Consider the following 16,841-nt stretch of genomic DNA (forward strand, 5'->3'; position numbering starts at 1 on the left):
TCACAGCAATAAACCCCCACAGACCGGGATGAGGTCGCACAATGACTTCCCCGGCAAATGACTTCAAACCTCCTCGACTGCCCAAGTTCCCAGCCCACAATGCTCCGCGGGTGTGGTTCATGACCAGCGGAGACTCGCCCGTCGCCGTGTCGCTCTCGCGCTACCTCTTGGACCATGGAGACTACATAGTCGCCGGCGTGCGGCCTGTCGAGTTCGAAAAGGACGAGGAGCGATCGCGCGAGTTCAAGGAGTTTCTACAGGAAGTCAAAGGGCAAGAGGCATGGCAGGGACGGCTGAGAGTCGTGGGACTGGACGTGCGGAATATGGGACACTGCCAGAGCGCGATTGCAGACGCCTTGCAATGCTATGGCCGCATCGACATCCTCTTCTGCTGCACCTCTGAGACGGTGGTTGGCACAGTGGAAGAGCTGGCGCAGAGTCGAAGGACACAATCCCTCGTGCGCGACCAGTTCGAGACAAACTTCTTCGGTCCCGTCAATGTGATCAAGGCGATTCTTCCCAGCTTCAGGACCAAGCGCAACGGGCACGTCTTGATGCTTTCAGCGCTCTCGGGTCACTTGGGCACCCCTGGACTGGGCATCTACTGCTCGAGCCAATGGGCCATCGAGGGTTACTGCGACAGTCTGGCCTACGAGGTCGCGCCATTCAACATCAAAATGACAATCATCCAGCCCAACATAGAAATCGCCGTCTTGACGAATAAAATCACCTCGGTACCTCCTTTGCCAGCCTACGCTCCCGACAGCAACCCTGCACCGCTGTTTCGCGACATCCTGGCCAGTCTTCTCGACAAGTTAGAGGGCACCGAGGAGCCCACCGTGGGCGATCAGCTTCAGGCCGACACGGTCAACAGCGTCTATGCTCCACTTCACAAGCCCTTGCGCGATCAATTGGTCGCCGAGACGGTGCATGCGGTTGCCGCTATTGGCGGACATGACAATCCTCCTGCCCGGCACATTGTGGGCTTCGAAGGCACGTCCAGCGTCAAAGAAAAGCTCAAGACGGTCAGTGAAGAACTTGAGGATTTCGTCGAGAGCAGCATCGCCGTTGATATAGTGAGAGAAGAGGATCCCGTTTACCAGCAGGGCGGTTACCACCAATCACAGCAGCAACTCCAACAGCAGCACGCTCAGCAGCCGAGTTGATACGATGAAACAATCGATTGCTGCGGTTTCTCGATCCCAAAAACACTCGTACCTCTCGGCTCTTGTTCAAGTTGGGCTTACTGAAATCAACACACGCGCAACGGTCAACCAACCCTTCGGTGGTTCGTCGGACTCACCGGGATGTCCGGCCTCTCGGTGGCAGTGTTAGACGCCGAACACCCACAGATGGCTACCACAGGCAGCTATAAAATGGCGCTAAAAACGAATCATGAAGCACGCTCACCAAAGTAACTGTGCTATTGATATCGCGCAATACTTTTATTGCTTTTGGTTCCGCCCAGGAGGGGCTTTGGGGCGGATGGACTTGACTCCAGCGCAGGTCCATGTACTCGGGAGACCCTGCCATGGCTAAGCGATGTTCGCTTCGTTGAGAATCGTATAGGGTTCGAACACACCATACCCGGTTAGTGCTGATGCTTTACTTTGCATTAGGCTCGCGATCGCATGAACTCTTTTCCACTTGTACAGCATTGTACACTTGCCTTCCCCGCAACTAAACATGAGATCACCTCACGATAAGTTATTGTGGCAGAGTTCTGACGGTCCAGGATTTGCGACTGCGGAAATCCACATATTTCGTTCATCACCGGATTGCTCTTTGACGGCTCGAGCTTCTGTTGGTCAATCGCCGTCGCGAACTGCATGCATGGCTTATATGGTCGTTGATTGAATTGCCTCCTCTTTATGTACACTTCACACGCCTATCGCCGGAATAGCACTCATCATCTTTCCACATCGACGTGCCCCCACATATGCTTGGCTTACATCCACCGATCGTATGCCTCAAGAGACAGGAGAGACAAGGCATTCTGCAACTAAACAAGCCAGTTCGATCAGGCGAGCATGTGACTGCTGTCGAAAGCGCAAAGTCAGATGCAATGGCGAAAGTCCTTGCGGACCTTGCAGGAAAGCAGCAATCAGATGCTGCTATCTGCAGCCACCCAAGAAGAAAGGCCCCAAGGGATTGAGAAGTGCGCAGGTTCTGCGCGCATTGCGAGAAATTGATGAAGCCACGCCGCATAGCAATGATTTTCCTTGCAGCCCGAACTCGTTCCTCGATGGGTATAGTCAGTTGTCACTGAGTTCCGAGTCGTCTCCGGGCGGTGGGTCTGGGGTTGAACATCCCCTTCCGCCGACGAGCATCGCTCAAGGCTACGCATTCTATCCCACCGGAGCCCACGGTCATCCACAACCACTCCCTACGGATCCCGCGCTCCTGGCCGCGGCATACGCCTTCGATGGGACATGGCACTCTGCCGCAATGCCTGCGACGGAACCCCGGTGGTCTTCATTGGAATCGCGACCTATGCTACCGGATGTTGCCAACGCGCGCTTCTACCCTTACGTTCACATATTCTTCAACAATCTATTTCCTATCATGCCGGTCATCGATCCAAAGATATACCTGGACCACCGGCTATACAGTCCCGCAACTGCCATGACACCAGAGACACATTCCTTCTTGTGCGCCTTATCCGCCGCCACCATCGTCCAGCTTTCCTCTTCTGTCCCGTTGCCATCGTTCGATCCACTTCCTGGTCGGCCGTCATCGGAAGGTGACATGTTCGTTGAGGAATGCCTACGGACACGACAACGATATGATTACATCAGCAAACCGACTTCGCTGACCGTCATCACAAGCTTCTTCCTCTTTGCGTACTACGGGAACAAGGAGGGAGAGAGGAGCGAAAAGGCGTGGCACTATCTACAAGAGTCCATTTCCTTTGCTGAGATTATGGATCTGGACGACGATCGGGCTCTCGCAAGAGATGATCCGATCGAAGCGCAGTGGAAGCGCAGACTGTTCTGGCTCTTGTTCATCACGGAAAGGTAGATTTGTTCAGACAGAATTGTCGACCAGAAACAAAAATGCTGATTGTCCATCACAGAGCATACGCCATTCAACGTCGCAAACACACCCGCCTTCAGCCTTCGATAGAGCTTCCACTGCTGTTCGACTCGGAAGATCCGCGTCTCCTCAACGGCTTCGTCACTCTTGTCCACCTGTATTCAGCCATCGATCAGAAGTTCATCGGAATCTGGCGCGGCACCCGACAGCGCGCCCTGTGCTCAGCTTCCTGGCTAGCAGAAACCCAAAGCTCCCTGGACACAGTGGCCTTAGCCATGGAAAACATCATCGAGACGCAACACCTCGACATCTCCGTCAGCCGCGAATGGCTGCACGTGCTAGTGTGGCAAATGGGCGTGAGCAACGGTCTGATCTGGGGACGAGGCCAAGGCGGCATGCGTCTCGAGTACCCCGTCGAGCTGGCCCGACGCGTAGTGCGCATCACCGAGGACGCAAACCCCCTCGCGCTCGACTCGCACGGCATCGGCATGGAGCAGAAACTCTCCGACATCGGCGGCTGTGTCGCGGACGTGCTGCGCTGCGCAGCAGGCGACACGAGCGACACTTTCGCGCACGGCAGACAGTACCTCTCTTCCATCGTCAAGAGACTCTCCGTCATGAGAGGCAGGGAGTCGCGATACCTCGAGCCATTGATGCTCAAGGTCGACACCTTACTCGACCAAGGCGTGCCCCGGGGCATCATGGACTTGTCTCTGCCGCCGCCGCCGCCGACGACGACGTCTGACGTGGACGGGTATTCGGCGCCTAGCACTGCTTCGTGTCGCAGCACCGCCATCCAGGGATCGAAGAAGTAACGACGCCGCACACAAGACGTCTCCGTGCGCATGAGGAAGGAGAAATGACACGTTAACGACTAGCATCGATACCAACACCCCCCAGATAGATGTACACATATACACTGCTTCAAGACCTGTATGAATAATCAACACGAACCGTACATATACCCCCCTCACTACACGATGTTATCTTGCATCTTATTCTTCATCTGATTCCTCATCTAAGAGCTCGAATGATCATGTGGGGCCAGCGTTGTCCTGCGCCGACGGCGCCACTGCGTGGAGCCTTCCATTTTCCCTTGTACTTGAAGAAAGGCTCTGTTGAGCTTGAGTAAGGCAGGGTAAAGAGGTACAATATGAGCAATATTCCAATTTGGTATGAAGGGGAGGTGTGGTATCTACGCAATAAACAAACAAGAAACACCCAGCACAGAGGATGGGAAAAAAGGAAACAGGAATGCCAACGACAAGAAGAACGGTTCCGCTGTAAGCATGCATGCAAGAGACAAGTGTGCCGCGCCTCGCCTCGTCTTGTCAGACGCTCTGATGATCAGAAAAGAAAAGACAGGAAAGAAAGACTCAGCGTCTCGCATTCCCCCTCTCGCCCCTCAACGGCCGGATCTCCCACCGCGCATCGTCGTTGTCGCCATCCAGCTCGTCCGAGTCCCATTCTTCTTCTTCGTCGCGTGCGGCGAGCTCGACGAAGCGTCTGAATGCTGCGGCGGCTGCTTCGTCGTCGATGATGGCTGGCGCTGGTGCTGCTTGGTTGATTTGACCAGCTGCGGGTACAGCACCTCCTCGACCGCCTCTTGCTGCTGCTGCTGCTGCTGCTCCGCCTCCTCGCCCTCCCCCTCTGCCGCGTTGGAAGTTTGCTTGGGCTCGGGCTGCTCCTCGGAGATGCCAGCCGCCTCTGCGACCTCCTCCTCCTCCTCCTCCGCGTGCTTGACGCTGGCCAGCAGGCGGTTGTTGCTCGTGGTGATGATGATCATTGGCCAAAGGCAGTTGCTCCCGCATCTGTAGTCGCGCAAATTGAGCTGCTAGACCCGGCTCGAGCTGGTTGGGAGGAGGGGCGGGTGCTTCAGGCAAGATCTGACCACCGTTCAGGCGTAAAGGAAAATCGTCGTCTTCTGCGTCCATCAATACCGCCCGCTCGTTCTCTTCGTTTTGCATTCTTTCTGCTTCTTCTCGGTCGGCTTCTTCTGCTACCCGCCTGGCTTCGGCTTCCCACATCCTGGCACCTCCAAAGTTGTTGCCTTGACCCTCGTCACCTTCTTCCAGTTCCCACAGCTTCTGATAACACTCGCTGGCACCATTGTTGAAGTGAATATAAGGATTGTCGCCGTCCAGCCAGGCGCCACAGAGATAACAAAAGTGGGTCCGGCATTGGAAGCAAGTCATGTGGTTGCAACCCATGGTCTTTTGGGTCGGCGACGAGCAGGTCGGGCAGGGTGAAGTATGCGTCCTGATATAGTCGTACGAGGCCTTCTCTTCGTCTGACAGCTCAGATGGGTTACGCGGCCAGCATCTAGCAAAATCACCGTGCCAACCAGCGTAGCACACGCGACAGAAGGCCAGAGAGCATTTGCTGCAGATGCATAGCCGATCAGCGGAAGTCGAGCTGGGCTTTTTCTCAGCGTCTGCTGTTTCCGGCTCTGCTTCCGTCTCGGCATTGTCGGCCTCGTCTTCGGTCTCTGACTCGGGATATTCTCGAATGTCTGCCGGCAACGGAGGATATTTGGCGGACCTCGCAGGGGCTTGACACCAGGCACGCGGACAATATACTGTGCTTTTATCTGCCTCCAGCGCCTTTTTGCGCTTCATCTCGACATAGCGGCGAACGGTAGCCTCGTCCAAGCCCATGTCCAGCAGCTCTTTCGGATGCAAGTTGCGCTCTGTGCGTTTCCTCCGGCGGTGGCTGATTGTCGTGTTGCCACTCTCATCACCGCACGTCGGGTCGAGGCATCTCACATGCACCACGTCTCCTTCGGCGATGTAGTTGTTGTAAGATTCCTGCAAGCAGTCCCTACAAAAGACGTGTGCGCAGCGGCGAAGACGGTGGCATTCGCGCCCCTTCTTGGGCTCGAGGCATATACCACAATCGAAAGTCTGCAAGTCGAATATCTCTTTCTTGGTCCTGTGGTCATACTCGACCAGCGCAGGCTGCAAGGCAGGCGACAGATCAAGCCCAGTGTCAAGCAAGTCAAAGGCTCGCTCAGCAGATTGCTGGAGAAAGTCAATGTAAGAGAACAGGATCTGACATCTCCCAAACTCCTCCCACAGCTTTTCTGCCTCCTCGCTGAGATGCCGCAGCTTTTTCGCAGGCAACCATTCTGGCTGCGTGGATAGGGTGATGACAGGTGCGCTGTTGTTGGGATAGCCCTCGGGTAGTTCCAGCTGCAGATCGAGTGGCGGAAGATGGCTCAGACCGTGCTTTTCAGACAGAGGCAGCGTTGCGGGACGGAATGCCTGCTTCCCATCATCCGAATGCGGTGGCGAAGGTAGAGGTGCTTGAGGGAAGCGCACTGTCAGAGGCGTCGAGGGTGACACAGGAAGCTGAAGCGAGGCAGAGAAAGGCTTGTCGCCATCCAGGACCAGCTCTGGAAAGATGGCTGCTATCGAGGACAATTCCTCTTCGCGCTCGTCATAGTCGTCATCCATGGACACGGGTGAGTTGTATGTGAATCTCTGCCTGTCAGTCTCTTAAGTCCGCTAAGTACAGTATTGGGCAAATGAGGCGGATGAGGGGCAATCCAGTGTAGAAATGATGATGACAACAAAACCCGAATGCTATAAAGAGACCATTTCAGACGACATGTCCCAGAGAACTCGTACAACGGGAAAAAGGATACAAGAGAAGCCAAAGTGTGGCAAAAGATAGATGTACAACTGAAGTATTATCAATGACTAGAGTAAAGTAGCCCAGAGTGACGACGCCGACGCTATAGAGATGGCTTGCCGCTGTAGAATATACTGTAGACGAATCACCGCAAATGTGCTCTTGATAATTAATCCAATGATGAATGATCTTTCTCAACCACTGCAGGTGCGGGGCAGATGGGCGGGACAGGACAACAAAATGGGCCTTGATAATTAATAAAACACCTCTCAGCGATCAGTCACATACCAGACATCCGCCGTCACCGCCTGCCCAGCTCAGGCATCGATGTCGAACAGAACCCTGCCAAGACAATTCCTCATGACCGCGTCTCGTGTATCTCCGTACTTCAAAGCACAGCCCACTCTCATACAGTACCATACCCTTGGCATTATTACCGATTATAATTAAATGCTGCCACGTCGTGACCATGGACGAAACCCGTCGCTGTCTGCCCCATGGGAACTATTGGGATGGCTATGAGTCTGAGGTAAGGTAGGGAAGCATTGTTGCTCTATCGTTGATTACCTGTTCGAGAACGGTGTTGTCTCATGCTCCTCTCTAGCACGCTTCAGCCTGCCTCTGGCTTGAATGTATCACCTTGGCTGCTGTGCCTAGTTCTGACTGCCGACCCTGTCTCTCTTCGTCTTACGCGACCATCGCGCTCCTGGTTTCTTGCTCATCCTTACACCACCTCTATGTTTACGCGCCCCCTGCCCTTGGGATGCTAGCATTTGGAAGAGCCCTGCCGTACCGGAAAGCAGATTGGATCAGTGAAGACATCCTTGAGTAGATCTATCGGGGTGCAGTGCTTGGCCTGGTGCTGTCTTCGCTTCAGCATATCCCACCTCGCGGCCACACCTAAGCATGCCGGCTGCATGGGCGGCAGTCTAGAGTTCACTGCGGAAAATCACACCCAGACAAGTTATCATGCAGTTGTTGGTGGCCAATAGCAAGTGCAGCATAGATATTGAAACTGAAATCATGTACAAGGAGACAAAAGCGCTGGATATAAGCCCCTCGGTCCGTTCGCAGCCTCCCAACTGACACCAAGAATCAAACTTTATATATAACCAATAATCCGAGCACATGTCGTCTGAATAGGGCTGATTGATCCAATCCTAGACCGGAGAAGATGTGAAATCGAGTGGAGGCCCCACAGTATCAATCAACACTCCTTTCCCTTTTTAGGCTGTGCATAAGTCGCTGACCCTCACGTGTCTTGTATCCTGCCGCCGATATACGGCACAGCATTTTCATTGACATTGGCGATCTTCACCCGCGACCTTTGCTGTTACTTACATCTTTTTCCCTCTCGTTCTTCTCGTCCGCGTTGCCTGCTTCCGTTCCATTCTTCTCGGACATATATACCTTATCTACTTGCAGCCAGAAAGCCCAGAGAAATTTTTCTTATCGATTAAGCCCGAGCCACCCCGCCAACTCTTTTCGGATTTGTTCCCGCAGTCGTCTCAACCCGGCCATCACCATGTCCACTTTCTCTATACCAACAACAGCCGCGCAGTACAAAATGAGTTCCGACACTGCTTCCCAATTCGATACTTTCAGGCATCCCCTGGAGCTTCGCTATGCGAGTAAGTATCTTTGCCTTTCCATCGCTCTGATAGCCTCATGGAGACTCGAAAACGAAACAAAAAAAAAGTGTTCCCTATGACGCATATCACCGCTTTTTCCAGATTTCTTCTTTTGATTGTATGCATCTCGTGCATGAGATAGTGCTGACGATCATGTCCGCTTAGGCCAGGACATGAAGCACCTCTTCTCCCCGCGCATGCGCGTGGGCACGTGGAGGCAACTCTGGGTCTGGCTTATGGAGTCTCAGAAGGAGTTGGGTCTGCCCATCACCGATGAGGCCCTCGCCCAGATGAAGGCCAACCAGTTTGTCAAGGACGAGGAGTTTGCCATTGCTGCTAAGGAGGAGGCACGACGAAGGCAAGTCTTTCCTTCTCATGTGTTTCTCAATTACTTCGCCTTGACGTGTATTCAACATGAGTGAATTGTGAATTATAAGATGATTGTCCAAGTTCCGGATACAAGGACGCTTTCGTAGATAAAACAAGGCATATCGCGACTGCAAGTCTCTAACAATACTACAGGCACGATGTCATGGCTTGGGTTCACACCTACGGTCTTGCTGCTCCTGCTGCTGCCGGTCAGATTCACTGGGGTACCACCTCTTGCTACGTGACCGACAACGCAGATCTCATCCTCATGCGTGACGGTCTGGACATCATCCTCAAAAAGATGGCGTCCGCCATTGACAAGCTTTCCCAATTCGCATTGGAGTGGAAGGACCTCCCTTGCTTGGGCTACACTCACTTGCAGCCCGCTCAGCTTACCACTGTCGGCAAGCGTGCGTGCGTCTGGATTCAGGACCTCGTCATGGACTTGAAGGCAATGCAGAGAGTTCGCGATGAGCTGTTGTTCCGTGGTGTCAAGGGTACCACCGGCACTCAAGCCTCTTTCCTTGCCATCTTCGATGGTGACCATGACAAGGTCGAGCAGCTTGATGAGCTCGTCACAAAGAAGGCCGGGTTCCCCGGTGCTTACCCAATCGCCACCCAGACGTACAGCAGAAAGGTTGACCTCGAGGTTGCCAGCGCTGTCTGCGCTTTTGGTGCTACCTGCCAGCGTATCTCCACCGACATTCGCCACTTGGCTTCCTGGAAGGAGATTGAAGAGCCTTTCGAGAAGGATCAGATTGGTTCTTCTGCCATGGCTTACAAGAGAAACCCCATGCGCTCGGAACGTCTCACCTCCCTCGGCCGGTAAGCAATGTTCATACTCTCAAAGTGCTGATCTCTGACTGACATTATTTCGTATAGCCGCCTGGGTAACCTCCACGCTGACTTCATCTCCACCTATGCCTCACAATGGATGGAGCGCACTCTTGACGATTCGGCCATCCGCCGTATCGACATTCCTGAGATGTTCCTCTGCGCTGATGCCCTTCTCATTCTCATGAACAACATCTTCAGCGGCCTTGTCGTCTACCCCAAGCGCATTGAGTCTCGTCTTCAAGAAGAACTCCCCTTCATGGCCACCGAGAACATCATCATGGCTCTCGTTAAGAAGGGCGTCTCCCGCCAAGACGCACACGAGGAGATCCGTGTTCTTTCTCACCAGGCTTCTGCCGCCGTCAAGATGGAGGGCAAGCCCAACGACCTCATCGACCGCATTCGTGTCACCAAGTTCTTCGAGCCTGTCTGGGCCGAGCTTGACACTCTCCTTGACGCAAAGACCTTCGTCGGTCGTGCGCCGCAGCAAGTTGAGAAGTATTGTGGCCCCAACGGTGAGGTGCAAACTGCCCTCTCCAAGTACAAGGCCGATGGTCTCGAGGACAAGGTTGGCGAGATTCTTCTTTAAAATTTGCGACTTGTTCGTGAAGGATGTTGTGAAGAAGGTTGTAACGTTGTGGATGATGTATGGAATCTTTGTGTGCAGCCGTGGACCACGTTTTGTATAAAGCGCCAGAAGAAATATAGCACACACCAAAATAATATGCTCCGTTTCGTGTCATTGATATTACTGTTGGTGTTGTTGTACATTGTACGTGGAGAGACCGCTTGCTGTAGTCTGGCACCCATCCGTTCCGTATCGACCTCGTTATACCAGTCAATAACGAGTATATACGTCTTCGCATCATATCGCATCTCTTGCTATTGCATTTATAAGTATGTGGTAGTAATGTTTCGGGCTCGCGCTGCGCCGATCAATCTACCGAGTCATGTGCGACCGCGCTTTACCGAACGCGTCATCTCGACCTCCTCGCGTCTGCTGTTCATACAACAAAAGGTGCGGCACCAGACATGGAAGTGTGGAAGGGCGATCTTATTATTAGTAGTAATCATTCGGTAACAGGTAAATATGTTTGCCTCATTTCAATTCGTCTGATCACTCACACTCGTGCTAGATATTCATTTCAGCACTCCCGAGACTTCAAAACCATCTGGATCTCTTCTACCGCCCGGCTCTCAACTACGCTTTCTGGCTTTCGTAGATCCCTCTCGGATCCCCCTGGCTGTTATTCATGGACCTGTGATCGATGTCTGGACACAGAACGAAAGTACAGAAGACTGGTTCAGTAAGACTTTCTTCGACTCTGCTGGGACAGACGAAGACGCAGAATGGTGGCATACCGCTGGACCGGAATCGCCACTGGGAGTCTTGGCGGCAGTCATCAATCCAATTGATGTGTCGCTATCGTTGAAGCAACCTCGAATCACGGAGGTGTTGTTCGTTGCGTCGAGTAATGCTTCGCCACTATCATGTCCGCCGACGCCACCTCGGTCGTCACAGGGCGCTCGTGATGCCGGTGATGGGACGACGTCGTTCCGTCTGCATGCCCTTACGCTGTCTTCGGATCTCTTATATAAGCGCCTCGAGCAGATACCGATAGCAACGCCCCGATCACCGAGTGCAATTGACGATGGACCAACGGACAATGCCACTGCTATCTCAGCGACATACCTGCCGGATTCATTCTCCTCAGTAGAGAATAACCAGAAAGCAAACGCGAAACTATCGACGTCTGCAACATCAACGTCCCTGAAGAGGAAATCCATCAACGACACATTCACCGAGGCAGATGCCCTTCGCAAACGCATGAGATCGACACCCGGCGAAAGCGTGCAAGCGGCGTCCGCCACGGGACCTTCGATGCCCAGTCTGAGAGAGCTGACATCTCATGCCTTGGAGTCCCGCAGCGCATCATATCCATCAACCAGACCATTCACGTCTTCTCATGGCGGTACAGTGCCGATGCAAACAAGGCCTTTGTCGAGGTCATCGAGCGTTAACCGACCGACGACTTCTCTGAGCAAGAGCTCAGTCGCTTCAACGACACAAGCCGAACCAAGCAAGAGGTCGGGTCTGGCAAGAGTACAGAGTGTACCCGCCGCACTCGAGTCATCCAAGTCGTCATCGCTCCTAAACGCAGACATCGAGACCAAGAACAAAGATCTCGTGTCCCGCCTCGTCATGGCGGGTATGAGGCTATACGGGCTATCGCAGTCGAAATCAAAGAAGTCACAACAACAACAGCTACAACAGCTGCAGCAGAAACCCCCCCAGCCGTCTCCCGGAAATCCCAACCACACAATAGCTTCTTCTTCTCTACCAGCAGCCACAACAACCCTCCAACCCCAAGACCCCCAGCAATCCCGCAAAGACGAAGAATACAAACTCATCTACCACACGACGTACAAAGGCGCCCTCTTCGCCTTGCGCGCGCACCTCTCTTCTCAACCCCTCCAACACCCGCACACCACTGAACTCGTGCGACAAGTCGTTGATAAGCTCCTTGCGATCTACTGTCATGACCCTTTGGCTTCTGCAGCTATTGATGATGATGGAGGTGGAGGGCAGGAGAGGAGTGCGAGGAAGGCGTTCGTCACGCCGAGGGAGGAGGACGGGAGCCCTTTTGCTGGTGCGACGGTGCTGGATCCGAAGGGGAAGGGTGCAGGGGCTGCTGGGGAGGGGGATTTGGATGTTTTTACACCCAGCCTGAGGAAACGGGGACAGGCGCCGGTGGGGTAGGTGGTGCTTGATGTATCGATGACGAGCTTATGTGCTCGATTTATTCGTTCTCTGGTCTTATGTATATATGGCCTTGCTTGTCTGGATGGTCACGCGCATGCGTTTTGTTGTTCACATCACGGTATATGTTACGGTCAAGATACTGTCAAACCCGGCGTTGTATAGTCTATCTCATCTGCTGCTTAGTCCAAAGTTAACCACTTGCTCTCTTCACCAGGGACTTTCATAATCCACCACGACATGAATCCCACTTCGGTAGATCTCTCATCTCAATCATCCCCTTCCTCGCCACTTCACAGACTCCTATCAACACCGGCCACAACACTGGACCACGCATGCTTTCAGGATATGATCAGACGACTGTCAGATACTCGACTTCTCCATCTCACAAGCCAATACATCAACCATTTCCCAGCCCTCGGAACCATATTGTTCCTCCTTATCGTCGCTTACATTCTTTCTAAACTCCTTTCAGCGGCGTCGTCGTCGCAATCTCTTCCCACAAGTCTGAGATCGGCGGGGATGTTGATCGCTTCAATGCCGTTTATGCTTCTCGGGTAGACCAATCCGTTAGCCTTGAAGAAAGAGTAGTAAAAGGCCAGGGGGCGAGACATGTCAGCCTCGATCTTGACTCCAGAAACAGGATCAACCAGAATCCTTGGCTCGACCAGCTCATCTCGAGGTGGTAAAGGGAATCTGCCACCTATCACAAGAAATATGTCTTTGGCGCGTGTAAATGCCACACATGATCGACGAACATCACGTAGGAAGCCTTCGGTGCCAACATTGACAAGGTCGAGAATGACCAACGAGGCTTCACGACCGATCAGAGAGTCAATAGTGCAAAGACGAGGGAATTCTTGTTCGGTCCAGCCATGAATGCTTTTGAGTTCGCAGAAGATGCTCAGATACAATTCTTTTTGTCGCTTATATGGTGTAGCCAACATGGCCTTCCTGTTCGTCCCCTTGCCATATGTCGCGCGAACTTCAAAGAGGACTTTACGAACCACGGCGGCATTGGCGGGGGTTGCACGCGACCCGGTGAACTTGTTCTCGTACACCGGTCTGTCGATCTCTATCCATGCCATCCTCCTCTTCTCATCGGAATAGTGGGGCGGCATCGTGGTTCCGAGGATACGAGGAATCAGATTCAGAGACTGTGGTTCCAGATCGGGGTGCCGAGGGGTGATTAGTCTTCCGGCATAGTGGAATATGTTGGCTCCACGCATGAGGACCTCTGCTGCACGACGTTGCTCGACGAGATGGATCGCTGGAAAAGAAGTTCTCAACTTGCGCTCCATCAGGCTGATCTCCCTCTGAGTGCTGAATTCGTTGACCGTGTTGTGTTCGCCTTTCCTTGCGCTCGTGAAGGGAGGCAGCTGATTCAAATCACCACTCAAAAACTGCATGACGACTTTTCTGCTTTGTTCTCCTGTTTGAGAAGCAGTATTCAGACAAAGTGGCATAAGTGCAGATGCCTCAGTCATAGACTGGGCTTCATCTTGGAAGATCCAGACTCTACCCTGGAAAGCAAACTGGGCTTGTATTTCGGCATTGCCGGATACATAGTTGGTACATATGATAATTCTGGCTTCACTCATGACCTCAGCACGGAGGATCTTGTAGGCCTATGAGCATGTCAGTATCTTGAATGTGGAGAGAGGAAACAAATGACTTTCTCACCTGCTCGATCATATCCTTCTCACCCTCTCCGTTGGTCCAAGATGCGTGTCTCGAATGGAGGTTGTCGCGAAGTAGATGGAGACGATCACGGAAGTAGCTGCGGACATCAATATATGGCTGTGATCGATCGCACCTATCGCGAGACCTCAAACGGCGACACAATGGTGCTCGTGTCTCCAGATTGTACATCACTCTGCCAAGGACAGAGAATTGTGGAAGAGCGCGGCGACTCTTCCTGTTATCGGTCTCGATAGTATCAAATGTCTTCATCAAAAGCTGGCTTCCTTGGGTGGCAACTCCATTACTATGGCCTCCAGCTTGGTAGAAAGAAGCTAGGGTTTCCTGAGAGGTCGAATAGGCCCCGATAGGCTTGAGAGACGAGTCAATCTTATCAAGCTTCACAGCCATGTCATCGAGTGTGTCGTTTCTCGTGCCAGATATTACGGCATAGTGACCACATCTTATCGCAAATTGGACAATGTGACAGATCAACTCGGTCTTGCCCGTACCTCCCGGCCCGGTAACAATGGCAGCTCCGCCAGGTGCCCTAGTAATGGTATCGATGGCCTCATGCTGCGCATCATTCCACGGCTTAGCTTCACGTAGCTGCTTGAGAGCCGCAAATATCTTGTTGTAAACGCCCCAGTAAGGTACCGGATTCTGAGGCTTGAGCTCAATTCCGCTGCTGAGCAAGAACTCGAGACGCTCTTGAGGACATCCAGGACCATAGGCGTTAATGACTGCATCAACCTCAGCCTTATATGTACCTTTGTAAAGCTGTGGCGACACGAAGGACTTGACAGTCGGGGCGCTTGTTCCACCATCAGAGCGAAAGGATTCGATACCTTGGACTAGTCCCTGGAAGCTCTTGGCCCATTTGTCAGTAATCATAATGAGTAGATCACAGGCAGGTAGGTCAAATACATTCGCGACGATGAAGCCAGAAGCGCGGATGGATTTTGCATCTTCAGGATCCATACAGCGGTCACCAATTCGAAGCTCGACTTTAACTCCATCATCGATGCGAAAACGATCCTCTGGTAACCCTGACTGCGGCGCAGAGGTGAAGTCGATGAGTGCTAAGACTTTGTTACCCACGTTGCACAGACGAATGCGATGAGGCTCGCGTCTCAAGGCGGCAAATGTCGCATCTTGCTCATGGTACTCGAGGTATGCCGAATAACCCAGTCTTACTAGAGCATCATCTTGGTCTTTGAAGACAGTAACAGCCTTTATTGGAGTGCCAGGATGAGCCCCGGACAGAATTTCTCGTCGAGACTTCATCGCTCCGAAAGAGACTTGCAATGGGCTCGGATCCTCGTAAGATGTCTGATCTTCAGTGCCGCTTGATAAGACTTCTCGAATGCCACCGAAGCCTCCTAGACTCTCTGAGCTGTAAATAATCTGGTGATTCCTCACCCGAAAAGATCTTCTCATCGTCCCTGCGATAACTTTCCCAACAATTTCCAACAAAAGCAGGGTCGACACGAAAATCCAGTTTCTCCAAATTCTGAGTAGTCGGCAGGTTTGCGAGAAGATCCTTGCATGCAGAGAACTTGACGGAAGAGGAAATATCAAAACGCACACTGAGACGACGACCATCAGGATGCTCGACCATGTGAGCGAGATCCTTTAGAACTACAATCTCACTTTCGTCGAATACTTCGTCTTCGGCGGTACGAAGAAGTGACAGGTCGTAAAGAGCTGGTAAGAGATTCTCGGATGAAGCGCATTGAGGAACATAGCTCAAGTCCATACAGCTTCCCGATCTATTGACAGTAGCTTCGAGTCGAGTGATCCCAGACTTATAAGCACCGCCGAGATGCTTGACGGCTTTGAACGACCATTCAATTGAAGCGGAATAGATGGTCTTGTGTACACCTCCACTATTTCGATACAATGCGATGTCAGTGCGTATGACTGGATTGAGCTTGCGAGCTTGAATAGACATATTAACATAGAAGTGGCCATTGTTGCCGCGGAACGAGCTGAAGATTCTAGGTGGAATAGAAACCTCAGCTGTAGTAGGTGTCTTAAAGTGGATGGAACCAGTCGTCTCGAAACTGCTACCGGAACCCTCCCAGCGGAGGTGATGTCGAGGAGGGTTGTATGGAACGATTAGTTTTGCCCCTTGATGAACGCTTTCAGGATGAAGGTCAAGCTGGCTCATTGTGGAAATACGAACGTCCCTACGATGGGGACCAAGTGGAACAGCCATCTAAAAAGCAGGGATTTCTGTCAGTTCTATGGAAGTGTCGGAGCTCCAAAGTCCAATGCAAGGAGGAGAGAGGAAAAGACTCGTTGCTAAGAAACACACCTTCAGAACATTCGTTGCAGAAATACAATCTCAAAACAGGTCGTATAGTAAAGCCGAAAGCAGGGTGCTGGGATGACCAGAGGTTGAATTGTAAAATTGCTAGTTGCGCTGGATAACCATTACAGTGTCTCAGGAAAGTCCCACGTGAGGTCGCCACCCAGATGGCAAGGAAGTAGTCAGATGTAAAATTGAGTGAAGAAGGGACAGGAGAACGAGGATTTAAAATCGCAGGCAAGACTGTCAGAGCATGAAGGACAAAAAGGGAGGACCATATGCCGCGCTTCAGGGTCTTCTAGCAAACGTCTTGTGTAGAGACCTCTGGAATGTCCCTAACCTTGATTTAATTAAGGAAGGGTTGTTGACACCTCTTCTCGTTCACTCGTTGCTTAGCAAGAGTTGGAAAGGATTTGGTAAGACAAGATGATGAATGCACCTTAGAGACTGGTGTTAATCAGGGGACATTAGGGTCCGGTTACTGATCTGGGGACGCAAGAATGTTTGTCGTATTTTAGACTGCTTGTCGATGATGAGAGCTTGTAAGTCTTCCACAACTATGAAGGACGTATAAGGTACGGGT

General features: G+C 52.4%; 5 protein-coding genes across 5 annotated transcripts; 4 read left to right on the forward strand and 1 right to left on the reverse strand.

Annotated features, from left to right (window-relative positions):
* Positions 1-41: 41 nt before the first annotated feature.
* Positions 42-1,166, forward strand: AAFC00_005106 (uncharacterized protein; the record flags this gene model as incomplete). The annotated part of the gene is made up of 1 exon (XM_069344848.1): positions 42-1,166. The coding sequence occupies one exon, from the start codon at positions 42-44 to the stop codon at positions 1,164-1,166; it is 1,125 nt and encodes a 374-aa protein (XP_069202672.1).
* A 799-nt stretch (positions 1,167-1,965) lies between these two features.
* On the forward strand, positions 1,966-3,851 carry AAFC00_005107 (uncharacterized protein; the record flags this gene model as incomplete). The annotated part of the gene is made up of 2 exons (XM_069344849.1): positions 1,966-3,017; positions 3,077-3,851. 2 exons carry the CDS (start codon positions 1,966-1,968, stop codon positions 3,849-3,851), a joined length of 1,827 nt encoding a protein of 608 aa, XP_069202673.1.
* Positions 3,852-4,412: 561 nt separating this feature from the next.
* AAFC00_005108 (uncharacterized protein) lies at positions 4,413-6,491 on the reverse strand (the record flags this gene model as incomplete). Its single annotated transcript, XM_069344850.1, has 1 exon — positions 4,413-6,491. One exon carries the CDS (start codon positions 6,489-6,491, stop codon positions 4,413-4,415), a length of 2,079 nt encoding a protein of 692 aa, XP_069202674.1.
* Positions 6,492-8,194: 1,703 nt separating this feature from the next.
* On the forward strand, positions 8,195-10,092 carry AAFC00_005109 (uncharacterized protein; the record flags this gene model as incomplete). The annotated part of the gene is made up of 4 exons (XM_069344851.1): positions 8,195-8,300; positions 8,466-8,658; positions 8,823-9,494; positions 9,552-10,092. The coding sequence occupies 4 exons, from the start codon at positions 8,195-8,197 to the stop codon at positions 10,090-10,092; spliced, it is 1,512 nt and encodes a 503-aa protein (XP_069202675.1).
* Positions 10,093-10,535: 443 nt separating this feature from the next.
* Positions 10,536-12,264, forward strand: AAFC00_005110 (uncharacterized protein; the record flags this gene model as incomplete). The annotated part of the gene is made up of 2 exons (XM_069344852.1): positions 10,536-10,587; positions 10,640-12,264. The coding sequence occupies 2 exons, from the start codon at positions 10,536-10,538 to the stop codon at positions 12,262-12,264; spliced, it is 1,677 nt and encodes a 558-aa protein (XP_069202676.1).
* Positions 12,265-16,841: the final 4,577 nt, after the last annotated feature.

This window comes from Neodothiora populina, assembly GCF_041146345.1.
Source record: "Neodothiora populina strain CPC 39397 chromosome Unknown canker_contig_5, whole genome shotgun sequence".
Classification (NCBI taxonomy): Eukaryota; Fungi; Ascomycota; class Dothideomycetes; order Dothideales; family Dothioraceae; genus Neodothiora; species Neodothiora populina.